Source organism: Seriola dumerili, unplaced genomic scaffold (assembly GCF_002260705.1).
Source record: "Seriola dumerili isolate Sdu_G_001 unplaced genomic scaffold, Sdu_1.0 BDQW01000068.1, whole genome shotgun sequence".
NCBI lineage: Eukaryota > Metazoa > Chordata > Actinopteri > Carangiformes > Carangidae > Seriola > Seriola dumerili.
In genome coordinates, this window is record NW_019174323.1 from 15,902,454 (window position 1) to 15,924,369 (window position 21,916).

At 42.4% G+C, this 21,916-nt stretch overlaps 2 protein-coding genes across 5 annotated transcripts; one reads left to right on the top strand and one right to left on the bottom strand.

Annotated features, from left to right (window-relative positions):
* The first annotated feature begins 730 nt into the window (after positions 1-730).
* Positions 731-14,087, top strand: LOC111220100 (transmembrane protein 184B-like). 3 transcript variants are annotated; one of them, XM_022743065.1, is made up of 10 exons: positions 731-1,077; positions 1,173-1,223; positions 3,274-3,542; positions 4,477-4,642; positions 8,152-8,242; positions 8,521-8,688; positions 8,778-8,947; positions 9,045-9,239; positions 9,537-9,563; positions 10,405-14,087. In XM_022743065.1, the coding sequence occupies exons 3-10, from the start codon at positions 3,309-3,311 to the stop codon at positions 10,632-10,634; spliced, it is 1,281 nt and encodes a 426-aa protein (XP_022598786.1). In that variant the 5' UTR covers positions 731-1,077; positions 1,173-1,223; positions 3,274-3,308; the 3' UTR covers positions 10,635-14,087. The 3 variants fall into 3 exon arrangements, with proteins under 3 accessions (XP_022598786.1, XP_022598787.1, XP_022598788.1); XM_022743066.1 differs by having other exon boundaries at positions 3,309-3,542; XM_022743067.1 differs by lacking the exon at positions 9,537-9,563.
* Positions 14,088-15,319: 1,232 nt separating this feature from the next.
* LOC111220388 (transcription factor MafF-like) lies at positions 15,320-21,805 on the bottom strand. 2 transcript variants are annotated; one of them, XM_022743458.1, is made up of 3 exons: positions 21,731-21,805; positions 18,519-18,609; positions 15,320-18,263 (listed from the first exon to the last, which is right to left on the bottom strand). In XM_022743458.1, the coding sequence occupies exons 2-3, from the start codon at positions 18,549-18,551 to the stop codon at positions 17,820-17,822; spliced, it is 477 nt and encodes a 158-aa protein (XP_022599179.1). In that variant the 5' UTR covers positions 18,552-18,609; positions 21,731-21,805; the 3' UTR covers positions 15,320-17,819. The 2 variants fall into 2 exon arrangements, with proteins under 2 accessions (XP_022599179.1, XP_022599180.1); XM_022743459.1 differs by lacking the exon at positions 21,731-21,805 and adding an exon at positions 21,612-21,661.
* Positions 21,806-21,916: the final 111 nt, after the last annotated feature.

The window sequence follows — 21,916 nt, forward strand, 5'->3', positions numbered from 1 at the left end:
AGGAGGTTATTTTATTTTAGAGTATTTTTCCATTATGTTAATGCTAATTTGAGGAACAATGTGAGTACTTGTAGCACCACAGTTTACTAGGATGCTTAATAAGATAAGATAAAATAAGATAAGATAAACTTTTATTGATCCCACACTGGGAAAATTCACTTGTTACAGCACCATAGGAAAAACGAGGTAGAAGAAAACAAAACAAAACAAGTATAACAATAGAATAAAGTAGAAAATAACAACTCAACCATAAATAAGAAGGTATGTACATAAATACTTGCATGTGTAGACATGTGTAGAGATATTTACAAAGATATTTACATGATGTGCAAACAGGGAAATAAGTGATAGAGTTCAAATTAAGGTCAAAATGTCTGCAGAGAAAGAAAGATGTACAGAGAACAATAATAAATTCAAAAAGAACATTATGACATAACAAAAGTTAAACTTATTATTATGTTGATTGTGTGTTGCCCACTTCCTCTGACTACACAGGACAGGAAGACGTAAACAAATAATTAATCACCGAGCATGTAGGCACAGTGTTCTTCCGACCATCTCCCACATATTCACTCCAGCTGGGCCAGGAATAGACCCGCGTATGGTCGGAGCTCGTCGCGCAAGCCCCGCCCCCCGTCTGTGTTAGTCAGCGTCTGATTGGCTGAGCCGGCTCGTCCTCGAGGAGTGGGCGGGGTCAGTTTGATCTGCAGTTAATCCGACAGGGATTGGTCTGAAAGTCAGCGGAGTAGAGGAACCGGAGCAGAGAGGAATGACGGAGTTTACCGTTTTAACTCCAGAAACACAGACTTTAGACGATGTTAACGGACACACGGGAGTTTTAAAATGATACTACAGGCGTTGTTTAACACGAGAAACCAACTTTAGGGGTTAGTTTGTGGTTGTGTGTTTTTTGTGGGAGTCGCAGGGGTTGACGGGGCGGTCCGCTGAAGGCTCAACATGGATGAAGCAACGGTGCGGCTCTGAAGAGGAATTAGGGCCGTTTCTGGGTTATTTCTGGTCGTGAGTTTGTCTGACGGAGCCGAGGAGGGTTTTTTAAAGCAGTAGCCTATTTACCAGGTGAGTTTAGTGTCTAAAAACAGGTGAGAAATACTTTGCCTTTACACAAACATTGAGTTACTCTACTAACGCAAGTGTTTCTTTCCTAATTACAGAATTACAAATCAAATTCACCTGTTACTTGTTGTGGCTGACTGTTAGCAAAGGTGAGTCTTTTCAAGCTTTGCTGTTTGTGGTTCACTTGTTTGTGTATGAGTCAGATTTACGTTCAGCAATATTTCACAGCCATACAATAAAACCACAGTTATGGAAATAATGTCAAAGTGAATATAGAAGTGCCAAAATGTTTGTAGTGGCTTCCTGCTCAGTAAATCCCAGTGTTGTTGCTGCTGTTGTTGTTGCTGTCAACCATATCATTACTTATTATGAATTATAAACACCCCCTGTCTGCCCCCCCCCCATCACCCCTTCCCATCTGTTGCTCTGCTTTATTACTGACCCCCTGCCTCTCTAGTAAAGCATGTGTGTGTGTGTGTGTGTGTATGTGTGTGTGACCCTTTTTGACTTTCAAATGAAACACACAGATGTCCCTTTGCTCCAACACAGCATCATTTCACTGTCACTGGTATTGTGTGTGTGTGTGTGTGTGTGTGTGTGTGTGTGTGTGTGTGTGTGTGTGTGTGGCTGCTGATGCCTTCACTTCTTCTTGTTGACATGTGGATCTGCTGATCCCTGGCAAACCAATACAAATGACCTGCTGTCTCACACACACACACACACACACACACACATATACATGCACACGAACAGTGAAACCATAACTCCTCCCAGTTTCACATATAAATGCACGAAAGCAGCATAATTTATTTTATCAAACCACCAAATTTAATAAGTTGACGTTATCGTGATTAGTGTTGTAAAGAAACTAAACGGTGGCTTGTGTGTGTGTGTGTGTATGTGTGTGTGTGTGTGGGATAGCGTTATGTCAGCGTGTCATTGTCTGCGCCATTTGTTCTCTGTGCTGTGTGACTGTCAGTTGCCATGCTACTCTGGCAGATGAGACATAATAGGTCAGAATGAAGGGTAAAATCTCCCACTGTCTTTCTTGATCAGTAGCCATTTTGAGCCCTTTCTTTTATCATTGTAATCTCCGCTTGTATCTTGTGTGTGTGTGTGTGTGTGTGTGTGTGTGTGTGTTTGTGTGAGCCCCCCACTCCATGTCACCAACATCAAGGTCTCCCGTCTCCCCCCAAAACTCAGTCTAACACAAGAAAATGTCCCGTCAGCGCACAAGAAAAAATGCACCCTGAGAAACATGACTGTGATTGTTTAGACGCTGACGAGCTGCTGCTTATGTAACGTGTCTTCTGGCCGCTTCAAGTCCAGTCATCTTCAGTAGCTGTGGGTCATGGATGCAACAGCATATACATGACGTCTTTTGTTCATCTCCACCTAAACTTTGTCAGGCTGAGTCTTGTTTGACTCACTGGTCAGATTTGGAAAGACCTGTGGATAGCGGAGGTGGGAAAGTGCATCCTAAGATGTATTTTTGACACTTATTCAAAACAGTCTGTCGTTTGATTCTGTGACAATATCACATCACGTCTGTTGCACTCTAGATGTAAGTGTTTGTTTTTGTTGTCAGTCCTGTGAATCAAATAGTTTTTTTTAATTTTTTTTTTTATAGATGTCGTCATTTCATTCCAAGATATAACTGTTATCATACAAGGAGGAATCGCAATCATTGAAGCCTCAAAATACCAGAATGCCTTGCAGCCAAATGACACGTTGCCTTTTTGTTAAGTTGAAAAACAAAGAATGCTCTAAAGCCCACATGCTCCAGCAGAGTAGTAGTTGTTGGGGCATGTTAGCTGGCAGTGGTCAAATTGCATTCTGGGAGATCTAGAAACAAAGAAAAATTGATTTTCTTTCCATATAGTGCAACAATAATACTGTTGTATACTATATAAAAAATATAAAGCCACACACACCATTGACTCATAGTGAAATGTTGACCTGCAGTGTGACTGTTTGTCCTCTATCTGGCTTCCTATCTCAGATCACACATTGCACTGATAACAAAGAGCGTGTGATCTATATTCCCGGGTGATGATTACTAGTGAGAATGGATGTTCATACCTTCTGGATTGTGTCACTGTTTGAAAAGAGTTCCAGTGGTTACTAGATGTACACGTACATTCCTTTCGGGCCATTTCACTGACGGGTCACCTACTCTTTCCAACTCGTCCCATAAAGACTTGAAGGTTTGAGACCCTCTGTGTCACTTCCAGATGTTGAGGCTGTTGAGGCGAGACATGCCGCTTTCAGAGAGGCTGGGGGAAGACTCTCCTCTGGCCGCAGCGCCCGGCCCGGCGCTCACCGCAGCCCCTACGGGCCCCAACATTTCGTGGCTCCCGGAAGCCCCGCGGTTGAGCTCAGAACCGCCTATCTTCCTCATGACTCCCGCGGCACAGGCTGTGTCTGGCTTCTTCGTCTGGACCGCGCTCATCCTCACCTGTCACCAGGTAACGACTTCCAAACAGCACGGGGACAGGGAGGGGTATAAATCAACAGATTTTTAATTCCACTGAAACCGAGTGATACTGTTTCATTTACTCAGCTCGAGATACAAATGATGAGTTTTTAGTGAACTGGTTTTCTGAAGTAGGTGCTTGCAAAGATGTAAAGTAGACGGGTGTGTGTGTTGTTTAATGCACAGGTGATGTGATCCTGAAAACACACACACATCTGCTCAGGCCCAGAGAAGGGCAGGGGTTGCTTAGCAACATCCCTCGGCAGGTGTTTGTGACACTGAGCATGAATACGCACGAACACACACACACACACACACACACACACACACACACACGTGTGAAACCTGATTCAGGGGGATGAAAAGCCCGTATGAAATCTGGCTGGAGTTTCCTCTTTCACACGCTCCAGTGAGGTCGTGTCATGTCGTAACTGTTAACCTCAGTGACTTTGACAGCAGAGACGCCTAGATGATGTATAAATGTCTCATGTATTCTATTCTCTTCTCCGTATCTGTATCTACGTAAAGACAAACCAGTTTTATTCTCAGCTTCTAATTCCCTTTTCTTAGTATTGAATAGGTGTGTTCCAGCTTCACTCATAGACTCTCTGCCGTCTCATCTTCCTGTAAAAGCATTTAAGCCCTTTGATACAGACTTACTAGTCTGCATATTGTTGTAGACTAGTAAGTCCGTATGAAAGAGCAGGGAAGCAGCTTTGCTTTCTTATCCCACAAAGCTGTGGGATATGTTACTTTTAATCCATCCTGCACTACACACTTTATTTTATTCTGACGTAGTGTTGATGTTTTAAACTTGTTTTTCTAGTTTGACACTTGTATTGTATAAAAGTCTGTTTTGCATGAAGAAGTCTCATTTTCAGTGTTTAGTCTGTCAGTGTTTAAGATGTCTCTTCTGTGTGTTCCAGATCTACATGCATCTACGTTTTTACAGCTCGCCCAGGGAGCAGCGCCACATTGTGAGGATCCTCTTCATCGTTCCCATCTATGCCTTCGACTCCTGGCTCAGCCTCCTCTTCTTCACCAACGACCAGTACTACGTGTACTTCGACACCGTCAGGGACTGCTACGAGGGTAAGGACGTGCTTTCGACGAGCTCTCCTGTGCAGTTCGGTCTGCGATGGTGCAGACAACGACTCTCGCCTGAAGCTTGCTAGTCAGTGTTAGTGCTCAGAGTTTTCTAAACACATTTACTGTATTTTGTGAGTGTCCATATGTATTTGGACAGGAGCTACTTTTAATTCCCAAATCGTTTTTAGTTTATATCAGTTTAGGTCGTTTTGTAATCTAAAGAACTCCATCTGTACGTGTCTCTGAAATTTGGTTTTGGTGTTATTTTGAGTTGAGTTAATGTGACTGTTACCAGAAGAGATGTGAGCATGGATCAGCGGTTTACAGTCACTGTAGCTTGACTGTGTTTGTATGTTTCGGGTCAGAAACGTTGAAGGAGACGATGATCTGGCGGCTTTGCTCGGCGGATGGATGACGCAACCGCAACAACCGCTCCCTGATGCTTCTGAATGTGTGTGTGAAATCCTGAATGGGCAGGAGGCGGTGAATGGCAGGTGACTGCCTCCGCTCCTCGTTCTCCACAGTCAGCTGTGACGTCCGTGATTAGAAATAGTCGGCTCGCTGTGACAACTTAGCTTGGGTGTCACTTCCTGTGCGGGCGAGCTGATGATGTCACACGCATTCGGATATGGAGCGGGGATGCTCTGTGTATGGTTCTGCTTTTGTCAGGAAGCGGCGTCAGTGTTAGCGGTCGTCGTATCACTCCCACAGACAGATGGCTCTCCTTCTCCTTCTTTTCCTCCTCCTCCTCTTGACATCATCGTCCCTTCCTTCACTCCCCCTTTTTCACACTTCTACCTCCTTTTCACTTCTTGTCCTCTCCTTCTCTTCTTCCTCCTCCTTCTCCTCCTTCTCTTTGCCCTCCCCTTCTCACAATGCTGCTGAGCCCTGCCTAGATCTTCGCCTCAGCGAGGATGGACCGACCTGTTGCATGGCAACCGCGCTCACAAATCTTCCTCATCAACTAGAATGACTGCATCAGATAATGAGGTTCTCTCAACCAAACTTGCTGCAAAGTTCCTATTCTCATTGCATGTAGGCCTACTGTATCACCGTGGCAACGGGCAGTGCTTACTGGGGTCCTTGGGGAGAAGGATAATGGTAAACAGCAGAGACACAGAGAGCTCGACTCAGAGCAGATCAACCAGCTCTCATCACTCGGCTCTGGACACTAGCTTTTGTGTTTAAGTCAGTGAACTGGCAGGGATGACATGTTATTACCTAAGTGTTGTCTAACAGGTGTCTGGAGTCCAGTAACAAAGTTCGTGTGTGTGTGTGTGTCTGTGTGTGTGTGTGTGTGTGTGGAGTAGAGGTGAAGTCATAGGAAGAAAAGGAGAATATAATAACTCAGACAGCTGACATAACAAGAATCTCTGCCATTAGTACAGCTGAGATCTGCTTTGAGATGCATGTGATGACACAACACTGCAACACACACACACACACACACACACACACACACACACACACACACACACACACACACACACACACACACACCGTGGCATACGCCCAAAATAAATCACATTTTCACACTTTCACAGTTAACTCATTCACACCTGCTACGCTCACCTTATTTTACCTTACACGCACAGTCAGACAAACACTAGTGAGAGTGTGTGCGTGCGTGCGTGCGTGTGAGAGAGAAAATGCAAACACACACAAATAGAGGGATAGGAAGTTCGTCGGGGGTTAACAGGATTAGCCCGGTTGTGTTTTTTTATGAGCTTCTTGGTCGTCATCAGCCTCTCACTGAAGCAGCACAGAGGGGAGATAATCCACTGGTCACAAGAGACTGTCAGGTGAGAATCAGTCACAAGGGGAAAGGTGTGTGTGTGTGTGTGTGTGTGTGTGTTTGTGTGTGTGTATGGAGGTTTGGATCTTCTGTCCTTGTCTAAAGCCAATTTTCTCATAGAAAGTGAAGATGTTGATGCCACCACAGACGACTTTTTATTTCCCCTGTGAGCCGTTAATCTCACTCAGAGTCCGTGGCTTCAGTCACCACGTGCGCATATGTGCTGGGATTACTGGATTTAGGAGGGCCTGCCTCTGACTATATTATTCCTTTGACTGATCTATAAGCAGTGACTCTATTACACACAGTGGTAAACACTAAAGCTGCAGGGTGGGTGTTCATTATCCATTGTCAAATTTATGTAAATTTAGCTCCTGATAGATTTAAGCAACAAATCACATCTTAATGTTTAAGAAAATAAAACTCAAACATTAATATCCAAAGAAGTAAATCTAAAACTTTATCAGATTGTCTGTGCTATTTAGCTAAATTTCTCCCTGCCGATAGAGTAGCAGAGTCTTCCCTTTTTAATGCATCTGCTCTCCTGTCTGTACATATAACTAAATCAACAAGTAGACACACGCCTCTGTAATGGTATTTAGTGGTTATTATAATGTGTTTAAGGTGGGAAAACGTCTTACTTTGGACCCTGATTACTGTATTATTATTATTATTATTATTATTGTATACTTCTATCATAATAAGACAACCAAATGAGACTTAGCTAGAATCATGTATTGTTTGAAAAATTGTGTGTTGAGGCCCAGTCTCAATAAACCTCAGACGCAGCAGATATAAAGCTGTATGCAGATGTTAGGGAACCTCCAGGGAAACTGACTTTTGAAGTGGAAAAAAAGTGAATGCAACCTCTGCAGAAACTGACATCAAAAGAAAGAGCCTTTTTTTTCCTAATGTTAGTGAACTGAAAAATATGCATGTGCAAAAGTTTGATATAACTTTTGTCACTTTGTCATTTTACACTCATTTACTCATAATAATCCAAAATTATCGGGACGATCAGAGTAAAAATATCCTCTTTTCTCATCTGTCAGTGTGTCAGTCTTGTGTAAGTCTTTAAGGTCACACTAAAGTTCAGTATCTGACACCGTGTGACCTTTTGCAGTGAACTGTGTAATGAACGACATGTTGCCACACCCCGCTGTTTCACTGAATAAGTACAAAACTTATATCTTACGTCTGTATGTGGTCGGCTGCTGCAGTCAGCACACAGTCTGTCAGACCATAACGCATAAGCAACACACGATTACGTAATATGTGTACTTTCAGACGTGTGACAGGAAGTGATGTGTTTGCGTGACTGCTGGAGGGTCTGAGGGTGAGTCACTCGCTCTATTTTTTTTTTTTTTAGGTTGTGGTATTACAGTTTAAACCATTGTCTCAGTGTTACTTTGCGTTGCCAAGTGCACCTTTAATATTTCGTACATAACAAACACTATGACATGCTAATCAGTGGGAAACATTAGGCCTTTTTCGCAGAGGACATGTTGCCATATTCCCTCCATTTCAAATGTCAGTTTCAGGTAAATATTACATAGGATCAGGTGGGAAGCTTTTACAGCAGCATTCACTGTCAGACAAACCAAATAGTTCCCTCTTAAACATCTTGGTGGCCTGTTCAGAGCTGCCATGGTTAATAGAAATAATGTCTATTTAGACGTAATGACAACCAAACCTTTGTGTCCTTATTTTCCCCCAGCGTTTGTGATTTACAACTTCCTGAGTCTGTGCTATGAATACCTCGGAGGAGAGAGCGCCATCATGGCCGAGATCCGAGGGAAACCCATCGAGTAAGTCTCAGATTTCTCCTGCAGAGGGATTCAGTTTTTAAAAAGTGTTTGTGGCCAAAACATGAAACAAGGGTGATTAGCAGTTGTTGTGTTGTTGAGTTAAGAGTTATTGTGCAAATATTTTCCCTTTTCCTGCTGTATCCTGCTGTATCCTGCTGTATCCTGCAGCTTTGCTGCTTTAACACACTGTTGATTCCTCACAGAGATCAGAAACGATTCACATGATTTGTTTTTTTTTTTTTGCTTCAGTCAGAATAAACGGAGCTTTGTCTCATCAGGTCCAGCTGTATGTACGGTACCTGCTGTCTGAGGGGAAAGGCCTACTCCATCGGCTTCCTGCGCTTCTGTAAGCAGGCCACTCTGCAGTTCTGCGTGGTCAAACCGCTCATGGCCGTCATCACCGTTATCCTGCAGGCCTACGGCAAATACAAGGATGGAGACTTCAAGTAAGTACTGCAACCGGGAAGGAACAATAGATAATCAGAGCAAAACCACATTCAAATGATGTATAAATGACCGACTTCTCTTCCCACAGTGTTGCCAGCGGTTACTTGTACGTAACCATCATCTACAACATCTCGGTCAGCTTGTCTCTTTACGCCCTGTTCCTCTTCTACTTCTCCACGAGGGAGCTGCTCAGCCCTTACAGCCCCATGCTCAAGTTCTTCATGGTGAAGTCGGTGATCTTCCTCTCCTTCTGGCAGGGTAGGGGAAGCTGCTGTTAACCGTGTAAACGTGTCATGCAGTGCCGCCGGGGGCCGGTTTCATCCTCACTAAGTTTCATCTTGTCGTTTGTGGTCAGGCATGTTGCTGGCCATCCTGGAGAAGTGCGGGGCCATCCCTCAGATTAACTCGTTGGAGTTGTCCCTCGGCGAGGGCACGGTCGCCGCTGGTTACCAGAACTTTATCATTTGCATCGAGATGTTTTTTGCGGCGCTGGCTCTGCGACACGCTTTCACCTACAAAGTCTACATGGACAAAAGTCTCGATTCACAAGGTGAGAAGACGAGGAGGAAAGTTTGAATGTTTGGAATCGTGTCCGAACGGCTTGTGTGGATTTTCTCCCTCATTACCCTCCTTTATTTTATTTTATTTTATTTTATTTTATTTTATTTTATTTTTTAAATAAAAAAACAAAATCCACCTGCTCCTTTATTCATTTTCTTTCTCTTTTATTCTTTTATTTTTTCACCTCTTACTTTTTGTGCCTCCTCACATTCTCTTGACATGTCTCTTCCTGTTTCTACACATCGATCTTCATCTGTCTCTGTTCTCTTTCTGCTGCACCGTAAAGGACCCGTTCCTACGTACGGACAGTTTGGTAGGTCACATGATGATGTTTACTCCTCAAGCCCCCCCCGCCACCCCCACGGCCCAACCCCCACACCGGCACCCTCCCTCACACCTCCTCGCCGCCGGACCTTCCCCCCCCCCCATTTTTGTTCATGCTACTGTTTTTGCCCTTTTTTTATTCAGTGATTTGAATGTGATCTGGTTTTAACTGTTGCCGTTTTTCATTTTATATTCTTCTTTTTGCTCCGACAAAGCCGTTTCCTTTCCATCATTCCCACCTGTTTTTACTCTCGTTTTATTCTGTTTCCTTCCTTTCTTTCATCCCTCTACGTCACTGTGAACCCTTTTTCCCCTCTCTGTTCCCTCTCTTTAAATCACATCCTCTGTCCCTGTACAATTCCCGCTTTTCCCCTCACTTCTCTTTCACCCATTCTCTCCTTTTGTCTCGCCGTTGAACACCCTCTAAATCACCGATGCCCCATTCCTCTCTTCTCCCCATTTGCGGTCCGTTCTTTTCCTCTCCCAGCCTCTTCTCCCTCCGCTAAATCACTCCTCTTCTCATTCCTCTCTTATATTCTCTCCTCTCTTCTCATCCTCCCTTCCTCATTCCCCCTTTCTTCCCTTCTCCATTTGATTTCACCATAAATCCACCGTCCTTTTAATGTTTTCCCTCTTTTCTATTTTTTATTTTAACCCTCTACTTCCCCCTTTTTCTTTCTTCTAAATTTCTAAGCCTCTTCACATCCTTCTTTTTCCCTCTCCCAACTATCTTTTTCTACCCTCTCCCTTTAACCCTATTCACTCTTTCTTTTTCTTTCACTTCCTGTCCTGACCTCTAACCCTCTGGTGGTCTCGTCTGCCTCCCGCAGGCCGCTGTGCCCCCATGAAGAGCATCTCTAGCAGCCTGAAGGAGACGATGAACCCGGGCGACATGGTCCAAGACGCCATCCACAACTTCTCCCCGGCCTACCAGCAGTACACCCAGCAGTCCACACTGGAGCAGGGCGCGCCGCCTCCCGTCTCCCGCACCCACAGCACCGTCAGCGCCCGCGGCGACACGGAGAAGACCCTCCTGCTCAGCTCTGATGACGAATTCTAAAGAGGAAAATGAGGCAAACAGGCACTCGTCGCACCACAGCTGAATCTTATTCAGACTGATGTTTTAATGGCGGAGGGAACTTAACCCTCCTGTGCAGCTGGTCCTCTTAAATGTGTGATTGATTGTAGAGTTGCGTGTTTGTTTTACCTGTTTTTGAGACTGCTCATGAATGCGAGGACATGCGTAAACATTTTTTGCACCCACACTTCCCCAAGCGTCTTATTTGGTGGGAACGCTCTGTGCTGATTTTGTGTTAAAACCACAGGCCAAGAAAATAAACAGGGCTGTGTCAGTTTTTGGAAAGTTCGTGAGTCACACTTGTACATACTGAATCATACTTGACTTATGAACAAATGTTTTCTGGCTTGGATAGAAGGTTAATTTCAAATTTTAGCTCAGTCTTGTTTCCTCCGCTCATGTAATCATCCTAATGGATGTTAATGTTTAGTCTCTGAAGGCTCTGTTGTTCTCAGATATCACTGACGTCTCAGAGTTTCCCCAGTCATGGAAATCCTTCAAAAGTTGAATTAGATATTTTTTTTTCCGTGACTGGAAGTGAAAAATATTATTTAAGTTCCATAAAAGTTTTGAACTTTTAATTTTATGAACTTAAAAATAATATTTAGATATTAATTTGCAAAAAATGGGACAAATTAGTTGGTCTGCAATTATATTAATGTGCTTCAAACAGAGGCTGTTTGCAGTGTCGTGGCAGTCTTGTGGTGCAAAGGTACGGAAAATATACGTCTAGATTAATTATGAGTGAACCCTGGTGTGTTGTGGGATTTTAAGGGAGCCCAAGTCAGAAACACGAGTTGTATGGATCAATGTTGATTATATTGATGGAACATATAAGAGCGAGGCAGAGCAGATTATAGATTATATGGTACATCTGCTGCAGGGGGCAGCAAGAGTGAAGGGCAGCGGCAGAACTGATCAGGATTACACTGGTGTAATTGGGGCCTTATTTGAACGGCTGGGATTAAAGCTCGAGCCGGTTGACTCAGACCGTTCAGACCTCTGCAGGTCACAATGTAGGTTAACAGCGCTGAGGGAAAAACACAGGAGGAATATAGGTTAAAGCTAACTTTAGATGCTAGAGGAGCTCTATCATAGCAATGGAGTAGTTCCTCTGTTAGCATAGATGCATGATGTTAAAGGCAGGCTGTGCTGACATTTAAAGTCGAACTTGAAAGTTAAATTCTCGCTGTTTTTGTAAGTAAACTGCCGCTCTGTATAATTTTCCATTCTTTAAAAAAAAAAGGAATGAATCCAGTGTTTGTCCCACAGTTTAGAAAGGAGGGGGGCGAGCTGGCATCAGCTGTCTCTCTTTCATGACGTGACGGCATGTATACAGTTAACAGCAAGAAGTAGTCCTTTAATCTCCATGACTCCGTACGTACACAGCGTGGACGCACGGAGTCATGGAGTCATACAGGAAGTGCTTCAATAACAGATGATGCTAATGCTAATAACTTGGTTAACATCCTGTGTGTCTGAAGGAAAGTGATAGCATGAACCCAAACAGATATTGGACCAATCTAATCACCAGTACCGATGGAGAACACTCATGTGGTTCTTCTTGATAAATTTCAGTCAAAACAAACACCAGTGACTCACATGTACTGATTTCTTAGCAAAATTTCAGTTCGACTTTAGATTTGTTTGAGTTGTTTAATTTAAAAAGAAAATCCACCCATCTCACAGCCTGATGGTCCTGATTGAATCACTAACATCCGTCCAAACCAAGTGACTTTTCTGAATTTTCCCCGGACTCGCCCACTGTAGTGACTTCTCTGTTCAGCCAGTAAGGTTTCAGTATTGTCAGTTTTTGCTTGAAAGAACTTAAGTCTTCAGCTTAACTACATTTTTTTTTTTAATGCACACTAACACAGGTCTTACCCTGAGTTAGGGTATATTTGAAAGCACAAACTGCATATAAGCACTTCACATGTTCATCTAACACATTTACAGTATGTCAGAGAGTCAATATTCCCTCAGTTAAATATAACGAGTGCGTAAACTTCACATTGTTTCGTTTCTTTGACTTGGATGCTGCTCTGTTCCAGTCTTTTTTCTTTCTTTCTTTCTTTTTTTTGTTTGATTTCATTTCACCGCAGTCAGAGCGGGTTATTTTTTACTCATAATTGGAGTTCTTGAGTCATCTGAATGAGTCATGCCGAGTCTGCCGACGTGTTTACTGTAACTACTTTCACTGCGCTGCTGTTGCTCTGTGTGAACACCAGGGGGCCGTGTGGAGGACACGGACACACTGACACTTATCTGCCAGCCATCAGGCAGTTATCAAACACTTTAACCTTGGTGTATATGTAACGGAAAAAAATGCTTTGTCTGAGGGCCTGTGTGTGTGTGTGTGTGTGTGTGTTGTCAGCAGAAAATGGGAGCAATCCCAGGCCTCAGACAGTGGTCATGGGTCTTTTTTTATTTCTACTTCTGCTTGACATAATATTAGTTTTAAATAAGAGGGATGCCACGTCTGTGCACAGTAACCGCAGCCTATTTTTAGACATTGCTGAGTGCTGCCTGGGTTGTTACGTTGCTAAATTTTGACATGGATAAAAACTGGAATTTTTTTATTTTTTTATTTTTTTTTCACCACGACCAAGTTTCATCCACAAATGAGTTCCTTCATAAAAAAAAACCCCACGTCAGTTCAGCATTGTTGTGCTGCTTACAGTTTTCTGTCTTCATTTTCTCAGAGTCATGAATGAACAACCTCAGATGTCGGACAAACCGGCGTCGACGGATTTTGGGGTTGAAGCGTTGAACCTGATAGATACGAATCTCTTGTGTATCTATTAATGTGCTTCTATAAATGTGAAATGACATTTTTCCTCTGCACTTTCTCATCAGGGTGGAAATGATGATGAACCCAAACCGATGCAAGTTTTTTTTTTCCATGCCTGATATAATAGTAATAATAATTCACAATTTAAAAGCAAGACAGTGTGTCAGTCTTGCTGCACTTTGAATGCCATAATTAACTTTTCTAGCTAAGACGCTCTCATGCACTCTTCACTCCCCTCTCTCTACATCTTTGTCATCCGCTAATGTGAGTCGTTCTTATCACATGTATATGAATATTGCTGAGGAAATGCTGTAACTATTGTTGTAAATACAGTTTCAAGGAGGAATAGTAGTGATGTATGTTGATATAGTCACATATGCTGCGAGGCACATGAGCAACAAAGACCTAGTTTTGTATTTTTACTTCATAACTTTGGCTTTTTTATTTTTATTTCAGCAAACTCTTTTGGTTTCTAGTTCTTTGTATATTTTAAAGCTGCTCATGATGCTACTCTTTCATGTCTAATGGATAAATATTGGAAAAAATAATAAAGATATTTAGTCTGGTATTTAGGTTAACAACTTGGGTTTTTTATTTTGCTAATTTATATTTTGTGTCATATTCACGTCATGTGAACACACCAGCGGGACAATTAAACCTGTATTTCAGCAAGTGAACCTGATCTCACAAAAACTACAGTGTACATGCACGAAGACGAGCATATTTATATTTACTTGTCATGAGGAGCAAATATCAGCCAGGTAAAACAGCTGCATGATGTCCTCTGTGGTTCCTCAAATAAGATTTAAAATGTTTGGGCAGGGAAGGCCTGAATAAGTGATTGAGTTGCATTATGGGAAATGTAGGATACTGTATTTTTTGCACTTAACTCGTACTGTAACCGGAGGCTAATAGTCAGGATATCTTGGCCTCTGCTGTTTGTTTTTAAACCATGAATTTTTAATGTTTCTGTTGCAACTTTTTGACAGTGTAACACTAAAGTGCTCAAGTGCTAATTTAAGGTTTTCCTCGATGGAGCCACAGTGAAGAAACAGTTGGATGTATCCTGAGCTGTCTGTTGCCTAGTTAACTAGTATACAACTCTTTTTGTTTTTTGTTTTTTTTTACATTTTACATCTTTTCATCACTGTTTGTAGGAATTGTATAACTCAAAAATGAAAACCGCATCTCCCACAACCCCCTCACTTCCTGCCACAATAGGTGATGTTAACTTCATTATTTTGCCATTATGAAAGAGTGCACTAGAGGAACAGTGCTGCAGGCCGTGCAATGAACCACTATATTAATATCTTAATACTGTAAAACTCAATAAAAGCTCTCAATAAAATAAGGTGAGCTGGTAAACAAGGTGAGATGTTTCTGAAAGGTTTCTAGAGACCACTAATGCTGTTACTGGTACACCACTGTCACATTGAAGGAAACAGAACTGAATTGAACATATTTAAAGGTGTATGTCATGCTACTGAACAATGTAAAAACATCCCCCCCAACACTCGCAGGACATCTGGGATTTAACTGAAGTAAACCTGAGCGCTCGGCTCGTGTACATGAGTCAGCAAATGATGCTGCAGCATGTGTAAGGTGTTCATGGAGACAATGGCTTCGAATTTATTTGCTATAGATTTCTCTGCCTCATCATAATCTATAATATGATATCAGCTCACTTGTTACTCTCACCATGTAATCCTTGGTCAAGAACAGCACCGTTTATACTTTAAGCCTGAGTTTATCTCATGATCTGCAGTGATAACTTGTGCAACACATCCTGTAGATCCACTTCCTTTCTGTACCACATGTGCAACGACTCTCCCAATTGAGCCGATAATCACAAAACGCACCATTTTATGTACAATATGTACAACATTTATTATAATTAATATTTAAAATAGACAATGTACTTAAATTTTCACAATAGAAAAAATACAAGTAATAAATACAAAGACCATTTTTGTTTTGCAAGTATTACAAAACATCCAGCACAATTTGACAGATGTGAGACGTTAAAATATTGAGAATAAATGCTTTGCCACACTGATATTCATATAGCTAAATATATCTTAAGGAGTTATTTGTCAACACAGTCTAATGTGTTACAATGCCTGCTTATAAATGATATTGCTAGCTCTATTCAGTGGCCTAGACTCCATGAAATCCAGGCCTGTTTTAGCATGTCGACTGAAACAGGCCTGTGACTGATGGAGGTTTTCAAGTGAATAAAACACCACCTTATTTCACCACCTTCTTTCCCAGTCCGCCTTGCCAACTTTCTTTCTCCATCATCCGACAACTCCTCAACCTTCCTGTCTCGTCCTCATCTCCATCTTTCTCCTTTTTTCAGTCATGTTTTCCTTTAACATCCTGTGTTTCTGCCCACCCTGCCAATTCAGAAGTGACCTTAATTTTTCACGCAAATAACATACGAACCATCGTAGAAAAATAATATCCCTCCAAGAATCCACTAGGACAAGCCAGTACAAACATAGCAAAAACACACACACAAAAAAAATCATCATACAGCAATATGGCCATTGGCTTTGAGCATAATTCTACATAGCTAATAATTAACATTTTGTAAAGTAATAATAGTCGCCACACAACACAATTAGACATGAGAATATCCCCAGACTAGTCATAAGTAAGTACTTCTGAAAACAGATAGAACATCACAGCACTCGTTAGCTTGTCTTTTCATAATATCTACCTTTAAATACAAATAAAATATAGAATATATCTCTGATAAATGTCACTCAACATTTTCGTCTCTCAACGGCACATACAAACATTACAAATAAGAACACAAAACGGGAATGTATGCAGAGGATTTTGCATCGATTTTGAGCGTAATTCCTACCAGATGTGACTCCGCTTTGACACGTTTTTGGCAAAATGACCAACATCTGTTGTTGGGAGTCCACCAGATATGAGGAAGAAAAAAGAAAAGGGAGCCACAGCAGACTGTAGCAAGGTTACTGCACAGTAGGGATTGTGAATTGAGTAATGTGGGATTATAGTTTAGAAAGTAGGAGAATCAAGAGGAATAATAAAGAAGGAAATGTGCGGCCATGGACAGGCAAGAAGGAGAGATTATAGTCTGTTTTTAACCTTTTCCCTCTTACATTTGCATTCTTGTAGCTCCTACATACACTGAAGGCACTGCGTTAATGTGGGAAATATGAACACAAGCAGTACAAAACAGGGAGGGGTGACTGGTGAATCCCAAAACCAAGAAATCTGAAAAGAAAGAACAGTTTGAAGGAGCTCATGATTCATGAATACAGTGTTTCTCAACCAAGTTTTGCTTCCAAAATCCTCGTGACCCAAGCAGTTAGAGAGCTGTCAAGGGAATATGAGTATGCTGTAACTGCTGTATTTTATTTGAATGAAGGAAGCTCCAGATTGATTATACAGAAATTATGCTTTTCAAACTATTAACCAAAGACCCAAATAAAAATCTATATCTCCCATCACAACCACCTGGATATCAAGTGACGCCAAGCTTGAGAAACTCTGCATTAATGACTAAGTGATTCATACTTTGGGACACTTTCTTACATGGTAGCAGAAACACATGACCACAGGCTGGTATGAGAAAAAGGCTAGCAACTTCAGACTGCAACTGTACCAGGAATGCAGACTTTGTATAGCTGGAGGAAGCAGCACATACTGTACGTCCGCCCCACCCCATCATTTTGCTGTTGGTCAGGTGCCATAAACTGAAGCGAGGAGAAGCCCTGGTGTTTCGATAGCACAATCAGAGAGCACCAGCGTCACGGCTGGATTTGTTGAGCAGTGGAGATGTACAGTAACTCTTGGTTGGGTTGGTCTGGCTTCAATCCGAGTCCAGTTAGTCAACGTCTACACCCAGCGTGGATGGGGGAATGAGTGTGAGGATTTTGTGCATGTGTGCGTGCATCAGTGCTCAACGCCTCGTTCACATTAACCTGCTGCATTGTTCTGAACTTTGAGTTTCTAAACAAACGCACTTCAGTAAGTTTCGGTCAACTAAGCTGCAGTGTTATAAAAATAGCATCAAGTGGAGGACACCTCCACTGGTCCTAGATGATTCTTCAACTGTTCCTGGCCCTAACTTTGGAAAACTAAGCGGAGCTGTTGTCTGTCCGGTGACATTACACACCACGCTGTCAGCACTGTGTCACACAGGACCAAATGACTCTTGCATACCATAATGTGAATGAGGCGTGATGCAAACAAGCGCTTAGTATTTTCCTACTAATTCTTTTACTCGTCTTCCTGTTCTCCAGCACGTGTGTGTATAGTATGTGTATGCCTGTGAATGTGTGTTTGCATTGCAGGTTGTGCGTCCCTCCCCCTGAGTCTGGTTCCAGCAGCTCCTTCTAGGATGGCTCCTGTTCTCTCTGTGGCTGAGGCTGTGGTGGACTCTTGACGATGGTGATGACTGAGGCGGTGTTGAGGCGTGGGGCTGTAGCCAGCAGGTTGCCGCCTCCGGCTTCCAGACCCCTTGCGAATCTCTGAAGAGCGGCCAGACGTGCGCCGAGCCCCTCCAGCTCTTTCCTCATGCCAGCGTTCTCAGCCCCTAGCCTCTCCACCTCCCTCTGAAGCTCCATCTTCTGCTGCTCCAGGGCCTCTCGCTGGGAGACCCGTTTGACCCGACAGCTGGCGGCATAGCCCCGGTTCTTCAAGGTGCGTCTGCGCTGCTTCAACTTCTGGATCTCCTCGCGGGACAGGCCGCGAAGGTGGAGGTTCAACTCCCGGACCGAGAGGGACATGAGCTCACTGTCCGATAGGAAGGGCACGTTCTCGCCACATTCCTGCTTCACCTAAAGGGAAGAGAGAAGGAGGACATAAGAAGAGAGGAAATACAGTCGGATGAAGTGTTGGAAAAAAACATGGAAGAAAGAGGATAGAATAAAAAACGTCGACAAATGACATTAAAGAACAACTGAACTGGGAGGAGAGTAAAACCTCTCTCTAACATTGCCTTTTTCACTCTCGTAAAAATAGCCTAAGGCTACAAACATGACTCATTCTTCTTGAAATAATAAAACTGAGTTTTATTTCTGGCTGTGTGTTACCTTCAGGGCTTTGCTGTTTCTTTCTGTCGTCATGATCCAACTGTCTTCAATTTTTCCCCCCCAAGCACCAGTCAACACAGATACAGACACTCTGGAAAAACAGAAACAGGACACACACACAAAAAAAAGGTATATTATCACATGTGACTCGGGACATCATGCTGTCTTTGGTCCATATCGGGCCTGACATTTACCATCCGCTCACAAGACAGCCAGTCATGCACGATAAAGAAAAAGGAGAACCCACAGATCGTTCATGCTTCTCCAAATGCGCTCTCTCATTAAACTCTGCGGCCTGATATGAAAGGAAGAGGAGGTTTTGAAAGCAACATGCCTTTTCTGTTAGTTGGAATAGTGAGGAGGAAGTTATCATGTGTCTGCCCTTTGGTTGCTCAAAGCAGGTGTCCTAACCAATTCCCTCAACACTTCCTCTTGTCAACACAATACCAACGGTTCAAAAGCGTTCATTGTGAAAAACTCTAACGAAGGGCAGGCAACTATTTTCTTTCTCTCTGTTAAACTTTAAAAAGGGACTGTATACATTTCATCATTTTACAGTGGTGTGCTTTAGAACAAAAACAAAATGCCATTGTAAAATAATGAGCTCAACATATACAGCAAATGTTAAAATTATCATTATTATTGTAACCTAAAGTGGAACTAAATCATATTTTACTAACAAGACACAAATAACCGTTAATTTCTGACTTTATATTCAAAGCCGGGAACTAAAACACAATGACTGGCAAGGTTTGCACACCCTTACATTGCTTCTTCCAGTAACAAGCTGTAGTAGCAACAGCAGTAAGAGTGTTTGTCCAAGTCTGCACTGCCTTCACACTACTGTATTTGGAAATTTTCTCCCATTCTTCTCACTGAGCAGTTCACAAAGACGACATGGGGACTTCCTGCACTCCTCTTAAGGTCAGTTCACAAATGCTGTTGTGTGGGATTAAAGTCCGACTTGAACTGTTTTTTCCCCCTATTCACTTCTTGGTTGATTTGGCTGTAGAACTCAGATCACCGTCATGTTGATAAAAAGCCTCTGCACTTCAACCTGAGGCTGGTTCCTGAACAGAGTACACGGCACAGGAAAAGCCCCACAGTATGCTAATGTGACACTGCACTGTGTTGGCTGCAGAGCTGAAATATCTCCTGATATTAATATTCAATTAAGACCAACAAGTTAAACCTTGACATCACAAAACCACAGGGTGTTTTCCCACATAAAGAGTGAAGGTGTTTGGTTTCATATTTACTGCAACATTGGATTTTCTTTTAAGGGTGTGCTTTCACTTTGTCACTTTACAGCCCAGGAAAGTAGAAGTGTAAAAAGCATTTTGAAAAATGTTAACTACAGGATACCACACATGCATGCTGTGGCAAAATACAACCTTGTGTTTGCTTTGGAGCTTTTGGGAGCTTGTCTGATGAGCTAACTCTTCACACTATCATTTCTCTTTGAGAAACACACTGATAAGGTCACACTGCAGCTAAATTTAAACACTTCTTGATTACAGTCATTGCTATATATTTATGATCTTTCAAATCTTCTTCTGGCCTCCTAACGCCTGTAAATCTTTCAACAGTAAAACTTTTGAAGGCATGGGTATGCTGTTTGTTTTCAAAGCAATGCGTGAGATAAACCTGTGGGTAAATCTGTTGCTGTTGTTGTCATCTTAGAGCTTTAAGTTTGAGCAATTTATTTAAGATAATTACAAGTTAAGGTAAGTTGGATTTCTGCTCGCTTTCGATTGTGATATAAAGAATTGCAACACATTTATGACCCCCAATTATAAAAGGTTATTACACTTATATACATTAGGTATTTTCAGTTTTAATTTCTTTTATGTTTGTCTGAGCTATAATGAAAGTCTGGCTTGTTTATGGCTTCAAAGCTGTAAAACCTAAAAGATATGAAAGCATGTGTAGACACAGTAACCTACATTACCAGTGGACATGATGACAAGATTTGATTTGTTCTGCTGACTCCAGCAATACTTCAGATAACAGACTGTACTCCCAGGAAACCTAACCATGCAGAGAGGAGGAGGAACCGTACAAGCAGAAGGGAGTCATTGAAGTTACAAAGTCACATTTCCTCTGAAAGGGTGTTTCATTTTTGTTGGGGGGGGGGCACTCGAGTTAAGTTGCAAATAGACTATAAACCCATATTAAATCGCAACTTAACTACATAACAGCAACATGAGCCTCAACTACACATTAGGCCTACAACTCATGTACAATAGGTGTTGCTCCGCTTAAAGAAAATAAAGCACTTGTTATAACGGTCTTTCGAGTTTGCTGACCATAAACTCCATTTCCCGAAATGCGTGGGTAGTGGAGGTTGCAGCAACAGTGGTCGTCCAACCAGCCGGCGGACTCCGGCTGTAAAGCCATGAGACCGCCGTTTCGTTAAGTCAGGGTGATTCAGCAATAACCCGTTTGCTCAGCTCCGCTAAGACTGCCAGTCTGTCCAAACCCCGGAAAACCATCTGTGACCACGTCTTTCTGTTTTTGTCCAAACGGCACAGGATATCCACGTTTGTACTTTACTATAAATATCACTTTAGAGGACATAGTACTTTTTAAGTAAAGTGGACGCAACAAGTGAACGTAGCACTGCCAAACACAAGCTACGACTACCAGAGTTTATGAAGTTAGACAGCCTAATATCTATTCTATTCAATACCAAATGACTAAATAACAAACACCTAACGCACCATTTCTGGAAACTGTATTTATTCACCTAACTACATCCAGAATCCACCCTTGTCCTTATAGGGAGAGGAGCTGGCCAGCTTGGGGGAAAGGCGCTGCTGCTATAGTAAACAGCCATCACGAGTGCCCTCGACATCCATTTTAGTAGGACTTTAAATAATCCATTTAAATTGTTTTAAAGCATATAGTTAAATAAGGAAGTGTGAACAACCTCGGACTGTCAAATGTTACGGATATAGAGGCTTAAATATGAAGAGCGGGGCCAAATTATCCGCATCATCTCAAACATGCTAGTAATGTTAACTGTTAGCACCTAGCATCAACGGTTTCTAGCGAGCTAAAGGAGATTAAAACAAACAGCTGCCTGCTCACTTGTCCTTGGTTGGTTGGCAAGTCCCCGGCGGATACCAGTCCTTCAGTTCTCGGCTGTGCTAAATTAAGTCTAGCTAAACATTTTATTGATAATATTATGAAACAAAACGATCATTTACCTGCTGGGTCGAAGCGACTCTGGCGACAAAATGTCAGTCCGCCTTTTCCCGGAATTACTCCGCTGCTCTCTGAGGTTGGATTCTTTCATTCATAAAAAACACAAGCGACAATGACGTCAGGCCTAAAGAATGAGGGCGGAGCCAACCCCGCCCCCGCGGCGTACTCCGGGAGGATGTAAACAAGGA

Excerpts from the sequence above, each read along its gene's own strand:
- LOC111220388 (XM_022743458.1), bottom strand. The coding sequence starts at position 18,551 with ATGACGACAGAAAGAAACAGCAAAGCCCTGAAG. Across the intron at positions 18,264-18,518 it reads GAAACAGCAAAGCCCTGAAG|GTGAAGCAGGAATGTGGCGA; the intron begins GTAACACACAGC and ends TCTTCCCTTTAG.
- LOC111220100 (XM_022743065.1), top strand. The coding sequence starts at position 3,309 with ATGTTGAGGCTGTTGAGGCGAGACATGCCGCTTTCAGAGAGGCTGGGG. Across the intron at positions 8,243-8,520 it reads ATCCGAGGGAAACCCATCGA|GTCCAGCTGTATGTACGGTA; the intron begins GTAAGTCTCAGA and ends TTGTCTCATCAG. Across the intron at positions 8,948-9,044 it reads CTTCCTCTCCTTCTGGCAGG|GCATGTTGCTGGCCATCCTG; the intron begins GTAGGGGAAGCT and ends GTTTGTGGTCAG.